Below are 21,132 nucleotides of genomic sequence, written 5' to 3'. Positions count from 1 at the left end.
GACAGTCTGCCCTGAAACCTTGCTTAGCCCCTGTCTGAGTTATCTCAGGTGGATGGTCCTTCTTCCAGTATCAGCATTGTCAATGCTTTGCTGATTGATTCATTTTCTAATAGCACTTCCATGGACTTCGTGAGGTCTTCTTTTTCAAAACTTAAAGTTAGATGAGCAAGGTTGGCAGGAACACTTGAGGACTAATTTTGTAAGAGGTCAGTTCATCATGAATACTTCTTAGTTTTACAGAAGCTTCTGAGTTCAGGGATTCAGAAAGTAAGTACGGCAACAATATTTGTTATTTATTTTGTATTGCTGCATTACTTTTACTTCTAAACTCAGTGGTATAGAACAACAAATATTTATTATCTCACACAATTTCTGAGAGTTAGGTGGTTCTAGCTCAGGTCTTTTATGAAGTGTTAGTCAAGATGTCCGCTGGGGCTGCATCATCTGAAGGTTTGACGGGGGCTGGAGGATCTGTTTCCTAGATAGTAAACTCACATGGTGGTTGGCTGGAGGTCTCAGTTCCTCTCTTGCTGTTGGCAGGAGAGCTCAATTCCTTGTTATATGGACCTTTCCACAGAGTTTCTTGAGTGTCATTATGACATGGCAGCTGACTTCTCCCAGAAAAGGGGGGGGGGAGAGAGAGAGAGAGAGAGAGAGAGAGAGAGAGAGAGAGAGAGAGAATTTCTATTGGTTCATAGATCAACCACAATACAATTTGGGAGATATGGAAGGATACTATGCAAGGACATGAATGTCATGACGTAGGGGGTCACTGCAGGCTGTTCTGAAGACTAGTTACCACTGTATGCCCTCTAGCCCCTAATGATTCATATTCCTCCCACTTGCAAAATACTCACCCCCTCCCTGTCTCAAGGTACCCCAAACTTTAAACCTATTATAGCATTATCCTGAAGTCCAGAATTTTACCATCTAAATTAGTTCAGGTAGGCCCTAGCTGGTTTGGCTTAGTGGATAGAGCGTTGGCCTTCGGACTGAAGGGTTCAGGGTTTGATTTTGGTCGAGGGCACGTACTTCAGTTGTGGGCTTCTTCCTGTCCCAAGCCCTGGTCAGGGATCATGCAGGAGGCAACCAATCGATGTGTTTCTCTCACATTGATGTTTCTCTCTCTTTCCCTCTCTCTTCCACTCTCTCTAAAAAGAAAAAAAAATCAAGGGAAAAAATATTCTTGGATGAGGATTAAAAAAAGAAAAGAAAATAAATGTGATGTTTAAAAAATAAAAATAAATTAGGTCCAGGTATGAATGACATTTCTCAAGTGCATTTCTTTAAGTACAGCTGTTCCCTAACTATAAATTTGAGTGAAATTCCTCTCCTTCTTAAGACCCATGAAATGAGGAAAATGCCATCTGCCCCTTCCTCCCAATATAAAATGGTGGAGCAGGCATAGGATAATTGCTATAGATATTCTTATTTAAAAAAGGGGGCAATGGCCTGGGTTTTACCTCTCAAGGTTTCAACTGCATCATAAGCTAACATCACTGAAACTACCTGCAAGTTACTATGGGTGGAGGTCTCAGTTCACACCTTTGGTCCATAAGAAAATTACTAATTTTGTGTCATTTTTATAAATGATGAGTTTTATTCATTACATTTTATTTTTTTTAATTTTATTTCTTTATTGATTAAGGTGTCACATATTTGTCCTCATCCCCCCATTCCCATCCCACACCCCTCCCCACGGATGCCCCAACTCCCTGTTGAACTTAACCAATGGTTAGGCTCATATGCATGCATACAAGTCCTTTGGTTGATCTCTCCCCCCTCCCCCAACCCTCCCCTATCCTCCCTCTGAGGCCTGATAGTCCGATCGATGCCTCCTTGTTTCTGGGTCTGTTCTTGTTCATCAGTCTATGTTGTTCATCATTTCCCCTAGATGAGCGAGATCATGTGTCACTAGAGATATACTTATAAGAACTGAATGTGAGACGAGCAATAATAGTTATGCTGACAGGCAAATGAATCAGTCTGTAGTGAGTTTCTTTCTGGACCAACAGTTCTTTTGAGACCCAACATCAATGTCCACCAGTTCCTTATGTGTACATATCGACACTGACCCCTCAGCTCTGGATGGTGGATAAATGGTGGTAATGCAGGTCTGACTCCCTCTGGTTTGGTCTCGGCTGGACCCAGGGGCATGGCTTCACCCAGACCCAGGGGGGGCGTGGCCTCACCTGGACCCAAGGGCGCGTGGCCTCACCTGGACCCAGGACCCAGCCTCACCCGGATCCAGGGGCACACGGCCTCACCCGGACCCGGGATCTAGCTTCACCCGGACCCAGGGGTGCGTGGCCTCACCCAGACCCAAGGGCGCGTGGCCTCTCCCAGACCCAGGGGCACATGGCCTCACCCGGACCCAGGGGTGCGTGGCCTCTCCCAGACCCAGGGTCGTGTAGCCTCACCCGGATCCAGGGGTGCACGGCCTCACCCGGACCCAGGGGCGCGCGGCCTCACCCGGACCCGGGACCCAGCCTCACCCGGATCCAGGGGCACACGGCCTCACCCGGACCCAGGGGCGCGTGGCCTCTCCCAGACCCAGGGGCGCGTGGCCTCACCCGGACCCGGGACCCAGCCTCACCCGGATCCAGGGGTGCGTGGCCTCTCCCAGACCCAGGGGCGCGTGGCCTCACCCGGGCCCGGGACCCAGCCTCACCCGGATCCAGGGGCGCGCGGCCTCACCCAGACCCGGGACCCAGCCTCACCCAGATCCAGGGGCACATGGCCTCACCCGGACCCGGGACCCAGCCTCACCCGGATCCAGGGGCGCGTGGCCTCTCCCAGACCCAGGGGCGCGTGGCCTCACCCGGGCCCGGGACCCAGCCTCACCCGGATCCAGGGGCACACGGCCTCACCTGGACCCGGGATCTAGCTTCACCTGGACCCAGGGGCGCGTGGCCTCTCCCAGACCCAGGGGCGCGTGGCCTCACCCGGACCCAGGGGCACGTGGCCTCTCCCAGACCCAGGGTCGCGTGGCCTCACCCAGATCCAGGGGCGCACGGCCTCACCCGGGCCCAGGGGCGCGCGGCCTCACCCGGACATGGGACCCAGCCTCACCTGGATCCAGGGGCACATGGCCTCACCCGGACCCGGGATCCAGCTTCACCCGGATCCAGGGGCGCGTGGCCTCACCCGGGCCCGGGACCCAGCCTCACCCGAACCCAGGTATTCATTACATTTTAATCTTTCTGAATTTCACTTACAAAAAAAGATTGAACTTCATTTTGGGGTTTCCCTTAAAGTTAATGCTTTTTTAATAGCATCTATCGCCTTGGATTTTGTTAAAGATTAAAATTTGAGCAGAGCAGCCACCAGAGATGCCTGATGTTCTGAGGAGCTGTCCCCAGCACAGTGGAGCAGGCCAGAGACACTTACACTTGAGACGGACTACGGAACAGCACACACCCGGTGTGGAAGTCCAAGTCAAATGTAGAAAGACAGCCTCGCTGAGCAACCACGATGTCAGCTGAACCTGAGGCGATCTCAGCAGCAGCAAGTGCCTGTGGTGGGTTTCCAGGGGGAACTGAGGCAGGCATTCTTAGCTGAGACACCAAGAGGTGGTTGAAGCAGTCTTGGACTAGCCCAGCTGACAGTGTCATAAAGATATTATCGACAAAAAAGATTAAAAAATTGAGATTATAGAAATAACTCATGCTTCTGTAAAAAGTTCCAAAAAATCCAAAGTAGGTAAAAAATGAAAGCATTCTCCCCACCTTCTCTCACTCCCTGGCAACAATTTCTACTGCTCCTTTGGTGTACACACTTTTAGGTACTTTTCTATGTTTATTGTTGATAGAACTTTTAAAGTTTGGGTATATTTTTGTCCATGGAGAGAACACTCCACAAATATTTGTATATATTTTTTGGTTATGAAGACAGACTATGTTGATCAATATACACATTCAATAGGCACATACCACATAATGCTAATGATTATAGCAAGAACCCCTAAATGGTGCTTACTATGTGACAATCTGTTCTAAGGTGCTTTACAAATACTAACATTCTCATGTAGCTCAGCAGCCTTCTGGTTTATTAGGCTCAGAGAAACTGTTATCGGTGGAAGTGGAGTTCTTGAGATGTCACGAGGAAAAGAATTTCCTGAGACTAGCTTAGGAGGATAAGGATTATTTGTTTGGGTGGGAATAAAATCCTGGACTTCCAATGTCCCATTTCCCTTCGTCACACCCTGGGAAAAGTCTAACCATGTCTTCAGCAGGGCCAGAATAAAGGTCATTGCCCACAGTTTCTGCTCCATATTAAAGTCCAGTCAAGTCCAGCATCCTGCATGTGAAGTCTGTACAGGCCAGCAGGAGTCACAGAACAAGAGAGAACAAGATGAAGGGAACTTTTTGGGGATTTTAACTGTAGCTTCTTCAAACTAACTAACTTTTCCAGATTTTCGATGGGGTTGCTGCCTAGACAACGCATTGTTCCCCAGGCTAGACTGACAGGTAAGCACCTCCCCTGCACCACCAGCTTTCTACTTCGCATGTGCCTATCTCCCTCTTCTCTTCTCCTGGGTCTTCTCCCTCTTTCTCCTTGATCATGGAGTATGAGCAATGCTGGTTAACTAGTTGAACTTCCTTTCTACCTGGTTATCATATGTGTGTGTAGCCACATGTACTGATCTTGGAACACTTCCTATTTTTTTCTTCTTGTCCATTAACAATCCAGTTCTGAGGGGGGAAGGGAGGGGTGTTAATCTTGGAGGAACAATGTAGCTTTCTGAAGGTTCCCAGGTGGCCATGCTTACAATGTCCGACTTCCCTTTTCTTTCTTTCCTTTATTAATACTAACTAGCTAATAACAACAATAATAAAACGGCCTTACTTAGACACCCTACTTGATTTACCTACTATTGACTTTTCTTTTTCCTGCTTAAGGCCACAAGTAGGTGAACAATGGAATATTTTGTTAAATAGTGTTAGTCAAGGTGAGTCACAGATTCTGAGAAAGGTGCCTTTCCCCAGAGTTTATAGCAGTTCAACTACCAATTAAAACAAGAACAAACTTTCCAACAGGTAAGAACAGGTAACCCCAGAGCACTTGGCTCCCCCAGAGGTCTGGTGTCCATTAAGACCCACTCTCGCCCCAGCTGGCATGGCTCAGTGATTGAGCTTTGACCTATAAACCAGGAGGTCATAGTTCAATTCCTGGTCAGGGTACATGCTGGGGTTGTGAGCTCGATGCCTGGTTGGGGGTGGGGTGTGCAGGAGGCAGCTGATCACTGATCCTCTGTCATCATTGATGTTTTGCTCTCCCTCTCCCTTCCTAAAAAAAGAAAAAAAAAAAAAAAAGACTTGGTCTTATGCTGCCTTTAATCAGAGGACCACACAGGGTGGAGCCTGGAGAGGAACCTGCTGGCTTTAGATTTTGCCCCTACCTGGACAACTAAATGTCCTTCAGTAAGACACCTAAGTTCTGGGTCTCAATCTCTTCACTTGAAAGGATGAGTATTTTATGGATGGTAGGCAGAAGTCACAGGGAATCCTCCCTGCAGCATGAAATATCTTTTATTTCCCTTTTGGGCCTTAAAGAATTGCTAACTTTCATTCATGACTGAGAACGAACAGGATAGGTGCTCTAGATATTCAGTTGGGGATTTCTCTTCCATGCTCTCTGGTCCTGGGTGGTGCAGCACCAGCCTGGCTCCAGGTTCTCAGGGACTGTGGGGAGGGAGCTGGGGTCACCTGGGACAGGATCTGGGCTGCCTGTACTTTTGGAGGACCATAAGCACAGACCCTGGGATAGCAGGGGTCGTCAAGTCTTTGGCCACCTCCATGTGGTCACAGGCAGAGAGTAGAGTGGGCCTGCTGAGCAGGCCCAGGATGTGTGGGCATGGAGGGCCCAGGCTAGTGCCAGCCATGATGGTTTGATCTTCACCTTAATCTTCACCGAATAGGAGGACTCAGCTAGGTTTTGCTGGAGAGCAAGGGAGGTCTATTTGTATTTTTTAAATGTTCAATTTATTAAACATACATCTAAGAATAGAACTTAAATAAATAAATTTTAATATTTAAACAGTTTTTGCAAATGTTATCAATTTCCTTAAAAAATATCAACTGCAATGACAAATTTAATATGATTATTTGAATACACTTTAAACACTACACAAAACAAAAAATACAAGTTACAAACATTATAAACATGTATGTACTGTCATTACACTTAAATTTATTTTAAGACACCAACACCGTAGACTTAATTCATTACTTCATTGGTTTCTACTTGCTATTATTTTTCTCTGGGAAGAAGATACTTTTTTTAAGGTTGCTCAAATACATCTTTTGATGTTTTCTTGGTGTTAACTGAAAAATTGTTAGACTCCCTGCACCCCCAAAGAATATTGTCTCAGAACCTCATACACACCTGGCTACAGAAGTGGGCTTCTTAGCAGGTTGATCCATGCTTTGGGCTCTCAAGCTTGTTGTATCTCCCAAGGAGTTATCTTTGTTCCAGTAAAACTTAACCTGTTACCCTAATTTAGTGTTTGTATCTTCCACTAAATTTGTAGTTTCTGCATCTATAATGATGTATGCCTTTGGTTTCACTTGGGCAGAGTTATGGAACCCTTTGTTCTGTCATTATGATATAGTTAGCATTACTTTAAAATTATGCCTGCGCTAGTAATGCCATATGGTTAAGGGGCCATCTAGTAGATTCATCTCCTGGGAGAGAGGATTGTGTTTGCACATTTGTGCCCATCTTTAGGACATTGGGCTCACCCAGCATCTCAGAACCCTCTTTCTCCTTGATCATGGAGTCTGAGCAATGCTGGTTAACTAGTTGAACTTCCTTTCTACCTGGTTATCATATGTGTGTGTAGCCACATGTACTGATCTTGGAACACTTCCTATTTTTTTCTGGGACTATTTAGCTCACACACAATCTTCTGTTTTTATTCTTTTCCATTGACCAGTGAAAATGAGCACATATCTGTTCATTATAAACATATATGTACTTAGAAGAAACACACATACTCATAATTAGTAATATTCACTTTCCTATAAAATTGAAAAATTAAAAAAATCCTGTCTTTGCCGTATCTACTGTGAGGATGAAGACCATTCTCAGCAATCATTCTGTGGACATCCCAGAAAATGTGGTCATCACTGTGAAGGGACGTATTTGGGGTGAAATAGAAAGGAACTGGCCACATGATCTGTAGTCATGTACAGTACGTGATCAAGGGTGTTACACAGGGCTTCTCTTACAAGATGAGGTCTGTGTACGCTCACTTCCCTATCAACGTGGTTATTCAGGAGAATGGTTCTCTTGTTGAAATTAAAAATTTCTTGGGCAAAAAATATACCCATAGAGTTTGGATAAAGTCAGGTGTTGCTTTTTCAGTATCTCAAGCCCAGAAATATGAGCTGATTCTTGAAGGAAACTACATTGAAGTTGTATCAAGTTCAGCTGCTGTGATTGAGCAAGGCACAGTTAAAACAAGGCTATCAGGAAGTTTCTAGATGGCATCTATGTTTCTGAAAAAGGAACAGTTCAGCAGGCTGATGAATGAATAAGATCTAAGTTGTCTCACTATAGAAACACCAAGATGCCGAATGATTTGTCACACTTATTTGCGATATTTAAAGATGCAATGAAAGCCTCACATTAAATTTGTAAAAAAACTTTAAAAAATCCTAATATAACCACTCTTATACTTTTTAGGTAACAGCTTACAGTACTTTACTTTGTAATATCATCATGAAGTCAGGCCTTTTACAAACTAATTGTAACGGACACTCTTGGTGCCTAACTCCCAGTCTCTTATCCTTTCTTGCTTATGGGTGGGGTCCCAAATATGTTTGTGTCTTCATCTGTCCTCAGGTAATTCAGGGATAAATCCTGGCAAGGTTAGAATGCTCATGGTGCTTTCATTTCCTTTGCCCGTTTGAAGGATCTGGGTTTGGTGTTCAGTTTTGGCCAAAGATAGGTAAGGGGCAGCTGCTGGATGGTTTCTGGGAAAGCGTCCCCTGCTCTTTAAAAAGAGAGGCACAGGAGGAAATGGCTCTTCTTTTCCAAATGGATGTTGCTATGTATTTATGGGATTATTGAGGTGGTAGCAGGCATTTTGCTAAGGAGGTAATTTATTTATTTATTTATTTATTTTAATATATTTTATTGATTTTTTACAGAGAGGAAGAGAGAGGGATAGAGAGTTAGAAACATCGACCAGCTGCCTCCTGCACAGCCCCTACTGGGGATGTGCCCGCAACCAAGTTACATGCCCTTGACCGGAATCGAACCCGGGACCTTTGAGTCCGCAGGCCGACGCTCTATCCACTGAGCCAAACCGGTTTCGGCGCTAAGGAGGTAATTTAATGAGGAGTTAACTCATGAAGGATGGAAAGACAGAAAAACAAACAAATTCTGGCTTCCTTTTTTTAAAAAAACCTTAATTTTTATATTAATTAATTAATTTATTTTTAGAAAGAGGGGAAGGGAGAGGGATAGGGAGAATAGCTGCATCCTGCATGGTCCTTATTGGGAACTGAGCTGGCAACCTGGGCATGTGCCAGACTGGGAATGGAACAGGGGACCTCTTGGTCCATGGGTTGATGCTCAACCACTGAGTTATACCAACCAGGCAAACCTTGGCTTCTTGATGATGCTGTTGAGCCACAGAGCAAACAACCCTAGAGCCAATCTGTCCTATGGGCTGCTTCTTTTCTGCAATAATAACTTTTTCTTATTGTTTGAACCATTTTCAAATGATTTTTTTTGATTAACTGCAACTAATTAACCAATTGATTTTTGGGTTATTAACAGATACATTTATCTATTTCAAGTAACCCTATTTATTATTTAGTCTTTGCTTCTCAAAAAGTCACAACATAGCCAGTGGGGGCCCCTCAAATCGGACATCTTGCCCTATCAGAACTGTTTGTGACTTCCTTGAGAGCAAAGAACTTACAGGCATGTGTGCATAACCCATGGACAGGCAATAGTGCAGTGAAGGCCTGGGGAGGGGGCAGGAGCGGGGTGGAGGGGGTCAATGGGGAAAAAGGAACATCTGTAATACTTTCAATAATAAAGGTAAATGAAAAAAACAGTTTGAATTTTCATCCTGTAGGCAACAGAGAGGCCGGGACTGGTAAGCTAGAAAGGAATGAGCCCCAGAGCCTTGCACAGGGAACAGACACAAGTGTTCCCACTCGATTAAGTTAATTTGGTGGCTGAATGTACCTTCCTCAAATGCAGACCTGGCCTCCTTGCTTCTTCATCCACCCCTACAACCTTAAGCATGACCATTGGCAGGAGTGAACAAACCTGGGAGGCCAGCAAGTGTGTGTGTGTGTGTGTGTGTGTGTGTGTGTGTGTGTGTACGTGTTCAGATGGAGGGGACTTCCCAGACACATTCCACCTGCTTGCTGGACTAGGCGTCAATTTCTTCTTCTTGCATATTTTCGGCCCAAATCCTCTCTGCTTCCTCATTCCGTCCTCCTCCCACAACGATAAGGGTCTGCACCCAAAACCGCGTAGGGCGCGCCTTCCTGAGCTGGGGCCGAGCTCTGGGCTGCCCAGAGCCCTGTGGCCAGGCCTGGTTGGTTGGAGGCCTGCCATCCATCCACACCTCGAAATTCTTCTGCAATTTCCCAGTAAGGCTTAGGGGGGCGGGGCGGGGTCTTGAGCCCTTTTATTAGGCACCTCCACTCTTCCTCCCCCTCAGAAGGCACGAAACGTCTCTGTGGAAGATGGGTGTCTACCGCATCCGCGTGTCCACTGGGTCCTCGCTCTTCGCGGGCTCCAACAACCAGGTGCAGCTGTGGCTGGTGGGCCAGCACGGGGAAGCCAAGCTCCGGGGGCGCCTGTGGCCGGCGCGGGGCAAGGTGAGCTGGCCCCAGCCCGGAGGAGGTCACATACCTGGGAAGAGATGCGCTCAATAAATGTCCCGGCCCTCTGGCTTCCTTGGGATGGAGAGGATGCTCCTGCACGCCCCTCCTTCACAGAGCTCTCTCTTTTTGCAGAGATCCTCGAGCGGCTGCGTGTCTCTGGTTTCCTCTATTTTATTTCGAGAGGAGGGAGGGAGGGAGGGAGGAAGGGAGAGAGGGAGGAAGGGAGAGAGCAGGAGGGAGGGAGGAGAGAGAGAGGAGAGGGGAGGGAGAGAGAGGGAGAGAGAGAGAGAGAGAGAGAGAGAGAGAGAGAGAGAGAGAGAGAGAGAGAGAGAGAGAGAGAGAGATTTTATTCCACTTACTTATGCGTGGTTGAGTCTTGTATGTGTCCTGACCGGGGGTGAACCTGGAACTTCGGGGTGTCAGATCACGGTCTAACCTACTGAGCTACCTGGCCAGGGACTTTGCCTCCATTCGGAAACTCTATTTCAAACCTCTTCCACCGAGGCGGGGCCTGGGGTGGGTTCGGGGGAGGAGGAGAGAAACTAAGAGCTGAATTTCCTGATCCCTTCCCCTCTCTCATCACATCTTCCTGGTTCGCCCCCGGCTCCCGTTACTTTTTCTTCCCCATTTCCCATCCCCACATTCCCGTCGCCCACCCAGCTCTTTCCAGGACCTCCAGATCTGGATGTCTGTCCCGCGGATGCCTCAAAGGAACATGCCCAAGCGAGGTCCTCCCCTTTCCCACCCCCCTCCCCCCACCTCTCCGCTGGCCTTCCCAGAGGTGTCACGTGACCGTCCCGCTCTGTTCACCTCAAACCAAGAATCAAGTCTGTCAATTCTGCCTCCTGGACATCTCCGGCTTCCGGGTCCGGATGCCCCCCCCCCCCCCCTCCCCCCGACCACCAGTGTCCCCGGGAACCTACGCCACCTTCAGCCTCTTCCCCCGCCCGGCCGCTTCCTCTCCTGCCCTTCCAAGCCCCTCTGCAGCCAGATCGACTTCTTCCAAATACGTCCCCAGCCTCAAACGCCCCTCCCCACAAACATCTGAGTGGCTTCTGCTGGTTCTCAGGACCAGCTTCTTGGCTTACCCTTCGAGACTCTTCACGATCTAGTCATGCTCATCTCCCACGCGCTCTGTGCTGGGCTCAGCCTCCGCGCTCTCGCTTCCTCCCCCTGGCACGCATTTCTCCAACCTTTCCCTCTCTCTCTTTCCCTGGTTAATCCCTTCACACCTAGAGGTCTCTGCTCACACCGAGCGGAGGGGGCGCCGGGGTCTCTGGGCTGTAAGTGCCTGGTCCACAGTGTATCTCCCCGCGCAACGGGGCGGTGCGCTCGCCCGAGGCGGTGCCCAGCGCCCAGCGCCCAGCTCAGCGCTCGGTTGGATCAATGACTACGAGGAGGAAAGAGGAGGAAACAGGACAGGAAGGAGTGCATCTTCCCTCCTCCGCCTCACTCCGGGCTGAAGAACTCCACGACCCGTAATGGGGACGTGGGAACACCTGGTCGGGGCGCTCCCCTTTCTCTGTCTGACTCCTTTTGCGCCGCTTTCCCAGAGGCCCAGCGGAAGGGCCAGGGCGGGGAGCTGGGCTCAGTCCCAGTCCCGGCGTCCAGCGATGGCCATGGATGCTTGAGCCTCTTGTGTCGCCTGCAGGAGACTGAGTTCCAGGAGGACGTGAAGGAGTACCTAGGGCCGCTGCTGTTCGTGAAAATTCGCAAAAAGCAATTACTACAGGATGACGCCTGGTTCTGCAACTGGATCTCCGTGCAGGGCCCTGGGGCCAGTGGGGACGAGTTCCGGTTCCCGTGCTACCGCTGGGTGGAGGGCAGTGGCATCCTGAGCCTCCCCGAGGGCACAGGTGAGCATAGGGTGGGGTGTGAGGAGGCCTCTGGGGCCCAAAAGAAGCTGGGGGTGGGGGAGAGGAGAAGAGGGAACAGGGTGTGAGGGCGGAACCGAAGGGCTGGGTCTTTTTTCCTTTCGGAGGAGGTGGATTGGTGGAGTTGGCACGCAGGCTGGGGAGGGGCGTGATGCTGAAGAGTCACCCCTCCCCCGCAAGGGTGGGCTGAGAAGGCACCCCTGGCAGGGACAGGGGGGAGGCTCTCAGGAGCAGCCTTATTGTCCATGCCCTTGTCCTTTCCCTCCTTCCTCCTCTAGGCCGCACGTTGGTAGAGGACCCTCAAGGCCTGTTCAAGAAACACAGGGAGGAGGAGCTGGAAGAGAGAAGGAAGCTGTACAGGTTAGCCTAACCCTGCCCCTGACCCCTCCTGACCTGGCAGTGAGTCCTGGCCCTTTCTGGCATCAATGCCTGATTTCATTTCTGCACCGCAGATGGGGTAACTGGAAGGATGGGTTAATCCTGAATGTGGCTGCGGCCAATTTATGTGACCTCCCGCAAGATGAGAGGTTTCTGGAAGACAAGAAAGTTGACTTTGAGACTTCACTGGCCGTGGGGTGAGAACAGTGGGGGCTGGAGGAGAGGGAGGTATTTTGATCCAGGGGCTCCTATGCACTGAACAGAGCTGGATTAGCCCAAGGGGGGTGCTTATAGTTCTAATGTGTGATTTTGAGACTAACTTTCAAATGCTTCACCTATCCTTACCTGAAGGCTGGCCAAATTAGCTGTCAAAGACTCTCTAAATGTTCTTGCTCGCTGGAATGATCTGGATGACTTCAACAGGATCTTCTGGTGTGACCACAGCAAGTTGGCTGGTCAGTATTCCTACCTAGTACTTCTCCCAGGACCCTTACCACCCAATCTAGGGAACCAGGGCTGGGAGACCTGAGTTCTGGGTCCCTCTGGTGGGGTGGGGGCAAGAGGGAACAGTTTGGTGGGGCTTAGAAGAACCAGGACATCAGATCTCACAACCTGCTCCACAACTGCCACCCTCAGAGAAGGTGCGGGACTCCTGGAAGGAGGATGCTTTCTTTGGGTACCAGTTTCTCAATGGCGCCAACCCCATGCTGCTAAGGCGCTCTAGTCGCCTTCCTGCCCGCCTAGTGTTCCCTTCTGGGATGGAGGAGGTGCAGGCCCAGCTGGAGCAGGAGCTGCAGGTATGGACATAGTGGCCCAAAGGAGGCCACGCAGTGAAATGGGAGTGTGGTCTGTGTTTATGCTGCTCCAGGCCCCACTATGAGCCCAATTTGCCCCCAGATGCAAGAGGGAATTCTACAGGGGAAATCTTAAGTGATCCTGGAGGCGTGCAACCACATGGCCTTTCTCCTCAACTGAGAAAAGCATATTGTGAAGGAAGAGTGTGTGATGGGTGATAGATGCAATCAAAATGAAGAAATAACTGGGCTTTGGTGCTAAGGATTTGGGCGAGTGTGTAGTAAGAGAATTAGATCAGGGGTGGGCTTATTAATCAGGAGTCAACATGGATCAATTGATGGGTTGGGCAGAGAAAATTCCTGGGTATAGGGTGAGACAGACTTGGGTTTGAACCCTGGCTGTGCTGTTTATAAACTGTGTGACTTCAGGCAAGTTATCTATCTTATTTTATCATGTTCCCCCCCCCCCCCGTTTTTTTTTAAACCTGGAGTTAATTCAAGTGCTTGTAAGACTTATGTGAAACAATAGCATGTGATTCATTACCTGTTTCAAAGTCGGTGATGGAGATAAGTTAGTTTCCTTCTTGTTCTTCTTTCTTTGGAGAATCAGGGTGGGAAGTAGATGCCTTATACTGATAGCCCTCACCCTCTGCCCCCATCCAGGGAGGCACGCTGTTTGAAGCTGACTTCTCCCTGCTGGATGGGATCAAGGCTAACGTCATCCTATGTAGCCAGCAATACCTGGCTGCCCCTCTGGTCATGCTGAAACTGCAGCCTGATGGGAAACTCTTGCCCATGGTCATCCAGGTGAGAGGACCCAGGATTTCTGCTCCCTGGTGGTTGGCCCTCTCAGCTCAGCCCTTCACCCAAATTCATTGAGGATTCACTTGTGCTAAAGCACTGGAGGTGGCAGTAAAGGAGGCAATGGGCAAAGGCAGAAAGGTGCAGTCTAGCTGGAGAGAGAGACTGGGAAAATCTAAATATGCTCCAGCACTGAGGAAGTACCTGAGGATGGAGATAGTGTGGGAGGGGTCATGGGAGGTGGGGTGGGCATAGCTGTGGCAAAGGAGCAGGACCTCTTCCCAGGAGAAGATGGGTTGGGCAGCGAGGCTGAGGTGTGCAGAGTGTGAGACATTAGATTGTCAGTGGACCATTGGGCTGGCGTGCTGGGGGGGTAATGTGAGGTGAGAGGGCCCAGACTGTAGTGGGCGGTGGATGCCAAATCAAGGAGTATGAACACAGGAAGCTGGTGTAGGCTGTTGTGAAAGATGTTATAGGCACATTCTATGGGTCATTTTATTTAGGATGGATTGGAGAAGGGAGATGCTATTCCCAAGATTAGGGTGACATGCTACAGCAATTGCCCAAGATGGGGGTAATGGACTCAGTTGTGGGGAATAGCTGTGGGGGTGCAGAAGAAAGCTATATGGGCATACAGAGGAAAATTAAACTGGCCTTGATTCAAGGAAAGAGAAAAGGAAGAGTTAGGCAAGATAACTGTAGAAATAGGACAAATAAAGAGGAAAAGATGCTCAGGTGGGCTTTTTTCTGGCCAATTATGAGGGAACTAGAGGCCCGATGCATGAAATTTGTGCAAGAGTAGACCTTTCTTGCCCCGGCTGCTGGCACTGGCTTCCCTTTGGCACCTGGGACCCGGGTTTTCCTCTGGCCGCTGGCAAGCACCCAGGACCAGGGCTTCTCTCGAAGCCCCTGCTTCATCTGTAAGCATATTATGCTTTCATTATTATAGATGGGGAGACACTCAAATTGTTACATCTAGCCAGTGACTAGCTGAGAACTGGAGACTTAATCAGCTGAATAGGGGTGGTGTTGAAAGATTAGAGAGAAGCTGGACTTTCTGAAAAAGTGTGGGATAAAGAAAGCAGAGGGTTTGAATCTTGTCCACACTAGGGGAGTGAAAGGACAAGTGGAGGCCAGGAAGTTGGTAGAAGAGGAGTTTCTGCAGAAGGCTGGGCAGAGCAGCATGTACAATGTTAATGCACTGAGTGGATAGGAAAGTCAGGAGAAGGAATAGTGGCTGCTGGGAGTAGCAGCAGTGAGATGGAGAAAGCTAAGCAAATTTGGGGAAGAAGGGAGTGGTTAAAATGCAAAGGAGGGGGAATCTGCTGGGCACTTGGCCACTCATCCTCTTTTCCCCACACTTTATCCTCACTCCAGCTCCAGTTGCCACGCACGGGATCCCCACCACCACCACTTTTCCTGCCCACGGATCCCCCGATGGCATGGCTCCTGGCCAAATGCTGGGTCCGTAGCTCTGACTTCCAGCTTCACGAGCTTCTCTCTCATCTTCTGAGGGGACATTTGATGGCTGAGGTTATCGCTATGGCCACCATGAGATGCCTTCCATCGATACACCCTATCTTCAAGGTAATACCTTATCCCCTTCTCTCCTGCCTGCCTCTCTGCCCATGGCACAGTCCCACGTCTGGAGGCACCCTCTCGAGGAATTTCAGGGAGTGGGAAAAAGCCAACCAATGAGAGACAAGGGAGCAAGAAAGTGAGGTGGCTTGTTCTACATTTTCAACAGGGTGACATCACCTCCCAAGGAGGTGGAAATGATTCATTGGCAAGGTGGGGAATGAGGGGATGGGAGGTGAGAAGTCTTACTCTTTTTATGTATAAAGCACAGATTGATGAACATACAGTATATAGACAGTGCCCACAAATGACTGAGGACTTCATCGCAAAAGGGAAGACCAAGCAAATAACATAGAAGCCTTTTCCAGCCAGTTTTGACCTGTCCTAAAATAGTAACACACAGGCCAGTTAGCTCAGGCCCACAACAGTGGCTTTTTTTTTTTTTTTTTTTTAAACAGACAATTTGAACTGAGTATTCACCCATTAACTTTTCTTCTTGGGTGCCTCCAATGGGGCAAGAACCATTCTAGATGATTGTGCTTTAGGAAATTTCCATGTTCATTTTGGGCTACGATCCAATAAAGACTGTATTATGACGGATCAGCTGTGATAAATACAATGCAGAGAATCAAAGCAGAGCGATGTGATGTTGAGTTCAGACTGAGTGGCCAGGAAAGGCTCCCTTGTTGAGATGACATAGAGAATGAGGCTCTGAGGAGCCAGCCTTGAGATGACCAAGATGCACATTGTTCTGGGCAGAAGGAACAGCTGAGAACAGCGCAGAGGTCCCAAGGCAGGAGCAAGCATGGCGTGTTTGAGGAATGGAAAGGAGATGAGTGTAATGGACCAAAGGGAGAAGGGAGGAGAGGAAGTTCTGCAGGTAGGCGGGGTAGAGCATGCATTCCAATGGAGGCAATTAGACCCCTCCCAGGGGGTGAAAGTGGGTCCAAAACCATGGAAAAGTTCTAGGGTGCAAAAACTTAGAATATTTTATGTATAAAGCAGATATATACAGCTCTAGCCTGTTTGGCTCAGTGGATAGAGTATTGGCCTACAGACTAAAGGGTCTCAGGTTCAGTCCTGGTCAAGGGCACATACCCGGGTTGCGGGCTCAATCTCCAGTAGGGGGTATGCAGGAGGCAGGTGATCAATGATTCTTTCTCATCATTGATGTTTCTATCTCTCTCTCCCTTCCCCTTTCTCTCTGAAGTCAATGAAAAAATAAAGCACACACACACATATATAGTACATAACAGATATAGTATAGTGCAGCATTAAAATTTCAGTGGTTGGGGGAGAGGAAACACTATCTGAAAAGGCTCTGTAGAGGAGTGACAATGCAAAAGGTTGAGAAACATTGAACTAGAACTTGAACAGTCTTATATGAAAAGAAAAGGAGAATGATTTCTTCCCATTATCCTACAGCAATAAGTCAATGGTTTGTGGAATGAATCACAATTTGACTGAACACTCTTGGTGCTGAGGAACCACTGAACTTCATGGCTCTGCTTTTCCTGAAGACCTGGCACCTTTCCTGTTCTTCAGTTCCAATTTCCTGCAGGGACTTGCCGCAGGTCTCTCCTGATTTGTTCTTCCCTGCTCTCTTCCTCCAGCTGATAATCCCCCACATTCGATACACCCTGGAAATTAATGTGCGGGCCAGGACTGGGCTGGTCTCCGAACATGGCGTTTTTGACCAGGTATGAAGAGAGAAGGGGCTTCTGGAGCTCTTGCTCCCTCTGGCTCTGGCCTCTGGCAGGTGGAGTTGCCTGCCCCTGCCCATCCTTGCTTCTCAGGTGGTGAGCACCGGTGGTGGAGGCCACGTGGAGCTGCTTAGGCGCGCTAGAGCCTCTTTAACGTATAGATCATTCTGTCCCCCTGATGACCTGACTGACCGGGGGCTTCTGGGAGTCAAGTCTTCTTACTATGCTCAGGATGCTCTGCGGCTCTGGGAAATCATGTATCGGTGAGGCAAGGGGAAGGTAGGGCTTGGGGGGAGGGTGGGCGGTCAGGGGGTGGCTTGAGAGACCAGGTGATCTGTGTTGGAGGGCTGGGTACCCTGACCTGGCCATGTGGGCAAGGGGCAGAGGGCCTGGAGGCTCCCTGTCAGCTTCAGCTCTCTTGGCCCAACCCCTTGGCTGACAGCTATGTGGAGGGAATTGTGAGTCTTCACTTTAAGACGGACAAGGCGGTGAAAGAGGACCTTGAACTGCAGACCTGGTGTCGAGAGATCACTGAAATTGGCCTGCTAGGGGCCCAGGACCAAGGTGAGTTGAGTCCCTGCTCTGAGTGTGGAAGATTCCTCCTGGGAACATCCCCAGAACCCTCCCTGCTTCTATGAAACTTCCCAGAAGCATGTCCAACCCCTATTAAAATGCCCAATGGCCTTTTCAGGTTCTTATGCAAGAAGAATCCCTCTAGGTCCCAGATGCAGTAGGACCAGTGGTTGCTCATAAATGCTTAACAACTGGCTCTCTGGAAAAAAAAAGAAAAGAAAAAAAGCCCTGATTTGTAGCATTTGCCCATTTCCATGGTGTAAATATTTTCACCATAGCTCCCGTTGTGATGTCACCAGCTCGCTAAATACCTGAACATTTAACATAACTGACTCTTGTGAGCCAGTGTGAGCCATACCAGTACCCCATTGAGTAGGGCCCTCCCAGGAGATCTCCCCGTTTCTCCCACCACAACTCATGCTCATGTCAGTGTCCACAACAGTTCCTCAGAGTCCTGGACCCCCTTTCTTCCCTCCCGTATTCTCCCTGCTCAGCCTCTCTGAGCTCTGTTTCTGTTCCTGGCCTCCCAGCTTCTAACTGTCCTTATCTCTTGCAGGATTTCCCATGTCCTTAGAGTCCCGGGAGCAGCTTTGCCACTTTGTCACCATGTGCATCTTCACCTGCACTGGCCAGCACTCTTCTGTTCACCTGGGCCAGGTACTTGTTATAGGGGGGCAGTGGGCATTTGCACCTGGAGTGGCGGCGGTGGTGGGGTGGGGGACGGGTGTGCAGGTGGCTAAGGGGTTTTTATGCTTAGCAGACTTTGATTCTAGATATCTGCCCCTTCTTAGCTGGATTGGTATGCTTGGGTCCCTAATGCACCCTGCACAATGCGGCTGCCCCCACCGACCACCAAGGATGTGACACTGGAGACGGTGATGGCAACACTGCCCAACTTTCATCAGGCTTCTCTCCAGATGTCCATTACCTGGCAACTGGGCAGACGTCAGCCCATTCGTGTGAGAGCCAGATGGCCTGGTCCCTGAGGAAGGGGGCAGCTGTGGGGAGGTGTGGCGCTCCAAAATGGGGTTCATAAGGCTCTAAGCTGACTTTCTCTCCATCTCAGGTTCTTCTGGGCCAGCATGAGGAGGAGTATTTTTCAGGCCCTGAGCCCAAAGCTGCGCTGAAGAAGTTCAGGGAGGAGCTGGCTGCCCTGGATAAGGAAATTGAGATCCGGAATGCAAAGCTGGATATGCCCTACGAGTACCTGCGACCCAGCATAGTAGAAAACAGTGTGGCCATATGAGCACCCCGGCCTGTGGTTGTTCCAGCATCTCTTCCCCCCAAACCCCAGCCCCATCCCTTAGAGCTTTCAGTGTTCCTCTCCCCAGCCATGCCCCCTTCTATCTCCTCCCGCCCTAGAGAGTCACCTTTTCTCTGTGTCTGTCCACAATGAACACATTTTACTCTAGACTCACCACCTAGGGGCCTCATCTCCCCCTTATTCCTCCCACTTTTCCTATTGTCCTCCCCTCCTCCCTCTTCATTGGGTTCTCCCAAAGGGCAGTAGTAGTCACACTTATAGAAACTGTTTCTTTGGATTAGGGCAATAATACATATTACTCCACATGTTTATAATTTTGAGTTTAACAATAAAAAAGATACTTTAGATTAATGAAAGAAAAGAAATTAGATAAAACTATCCTAAATCAAACACTGGCAAAAGAGTATATAGCATGTCTTTTTAACTCGGTGGGATTTAACACATCCTGCAGCCAGACACAACACAGGGCAGACCATTAACATGGCAATTCTCACTTTTTGGCTCACTTAGAAAATGGTAAGTGGAAGTAAAGTGGTTAAACCAAGAAGCTTCTCTCAGCTGGAAGGATTTGGCCTTGGGGCTTCAGGCTGAGGGGTCCATACTTATAATCCATTTGCAGTTCACCAGCCAGGAGGCTCAAAATAAAAATAATGAACTGGAAAGATAGTAAAAATCTCATGGTTATTTTAATAAGTGACAACAAAGAAACCAATAAATTTCAACTTCTGTATCTTATTAAATTTTGAAAAAATAAACTTGGAAGTTTCTTTCTTTCTTCCTCCCCCCCCAAATATATTTTTATTGATTTCAGAGTGGAAGGGATAGGGAGAGAGAGATAGAAACATCAATGATGAGAGAGAATCATTGATCAGCTGCCTCCTGCACACCCACTACTGTGGATCGAGCCACAACTGGGGTATGTGCCCTTGGCCAGAATTAAACTCAGGACCCTTCAGTCTGTGTAGGCAGATGCTCCACTGAGCCAAACCAGCTAGGGCGGAAGTTTGTTTCTTAATATGATTATCTGTGGATATATATTTTTAAACCTTTATTGTTGAGAGTATTTAGATGTTCCTCTTTTTTTGTCTCCATTTTCCCCCTCTACCTGGTTCCTGCCTCACCCTAGGCCTTAATCACCCTATTGTCTGTGAAATGGATTATTTCCAATTTGTCAACACTACCTTTGCGACTTGGTGCAAAGTCAATTTTTTTTTTTACTTTATTATTATTTTATTTATTTTTTTCAAAGTCAATTTTTATAATGTGCTTTATGTGCCTGAAAATATTTATATTCTAGACCAGCTGGTGTGGCTCAGTGCATAACTGTTGACCTATGAACCAGGAGGTCACAGTTCAATTCCCAGTCAGGGTACATGCCCCAGTTACGATCTGGATCCCCAATGGGGGACGATAAGGGAGCAGCTGATCGATTATTCTCTCTTATCATTAATGCTTCTATCTCTCCTTCTCCCTTCCTCTCTGAAATAAAAAATATATATATTTTAGCCCTAACTGGTTTGGCTCAGTGGATAGAGCGTCAGCCTGAGGATGGAAGGGTCCCAGGTTCAATTCTGGTCAAGGGAATGTACCTTGGTTGCGGGCACATCCCCAGTAGGGGGTGTGCAGGAGGCAGCTGATTGATGTTTCTCTCTCATCAATGTTTCTGACTCTCTATTCCTCTTCCTTCCTCTCTGTAAAAAAAATAAAAATAAAAAAAATCAATATAATATACTTAAAAAATATATATTTAAAAAAGTTTACATTCCATGCTTTTTGGGAGCAGGGTTACATATTTCTCTGTTAGATCAATCTTTTAATTATGTGGTTCAAATGGTCTATATTCTTATTGCCTGATCTATTTGTTTCTGGTGAGTGCACTAAACTCTTCTGCATTTGGGTATTTGTCAATATTTCCTAGTAACTCTTCCAGTTTTTACTCTATATATTTTGAGACAGGATATTTAGATAATAGAAGTTCATGGTTGTTATATCTCTTTAGTGGAGGTTTTTTTTTTTTTTTTAAATCACGATGTATTGTACTTCTTTAGTTCTCTTATATTTTTTGCTTCAAATTTTGTCTCATATTAGTATTGCTTTCCTTTAATATTTGCCTGGCCTTTTTTTTTTCACTTTATTTCAGATTTTCCCTGTCACTTGTAAGCAACATGTAGTTGGATTTAAAAAAAATCTAAACTGGTAGTCTGTTTTTTAATGGATGAGTTTAACCTTTTAACCTTTTTGTGTGATTATTGCTGTACTGTGTCTACCACCTTATTTATGGTGTTTTTTTTTTTTACTTCTGTTTTCCTA

At 48.0% G+C, this 21,132-nt stretch overlaps 1 protein-coding gene and 1 pseudogene across 1 annotated transcript; both read left to right on the top strand.

Moving 5' to 3' along the window:
* The first annotated feature begins 3,332 nt into the window (after positions 1–3,332).
* Positions 3,333–3,580, top strand: LOC114228129 (SNRPN upstream reading frame protein-like; annotated as a pseudogene).
* A 6,136-nt stretch (positions 3,581–9,716) lies between these two features.
* On the top strand, positions 9,717–19,521 carry ALOX15 (arachidonate 15-lipoxygenase). Its single transcript, XM_008156697.3, has 14 exons — positions 9,717–9,851; positions 11,509–11,713; positions 12,010–12,091; positions 12,184–12,306; positions 12,461–12,564; positions 12,746–12,906; positions 13,567–13,710; positions 15,082–15,291; positions 16,896–16,982; positions 17,079–17,248; positions 17,428–17,549; positions 18,115–18,215; positions 18,350–18,517; positions 18,625–19,521. Exons 1-14 carry the CDS (start codon positions 9,717–9,719, stop codon positions 18,802–18,804), a joined length of 1,992 nt encoding a protein of 663 aa, XP_008154919.2. The 3' UTR covers positions 18,805–19,521.
* Positions 19,522–21,132: the final 1,611 nt, after the last annotated feature.

Source organism: Eptesicus fuscus, chromosome 20 (genome assembly GCF_027574615.1).
Source record: "Eptesicus fuscus isolate TK198812 chromosome 20, DD_ASM_mEF_20220401, whole genome shotgun sequence".
NCBI classification, from domain to species: domain Eukaryota; kingdom Metazoa; phylum Chordata; class Mammalia; order Chiroptera; family Vespertilionidae; genus Eptesicus; species Eptesicus fuscus.
This window is presented reverse-complemented; position numbering and strand designations above follow the sequence as displayed.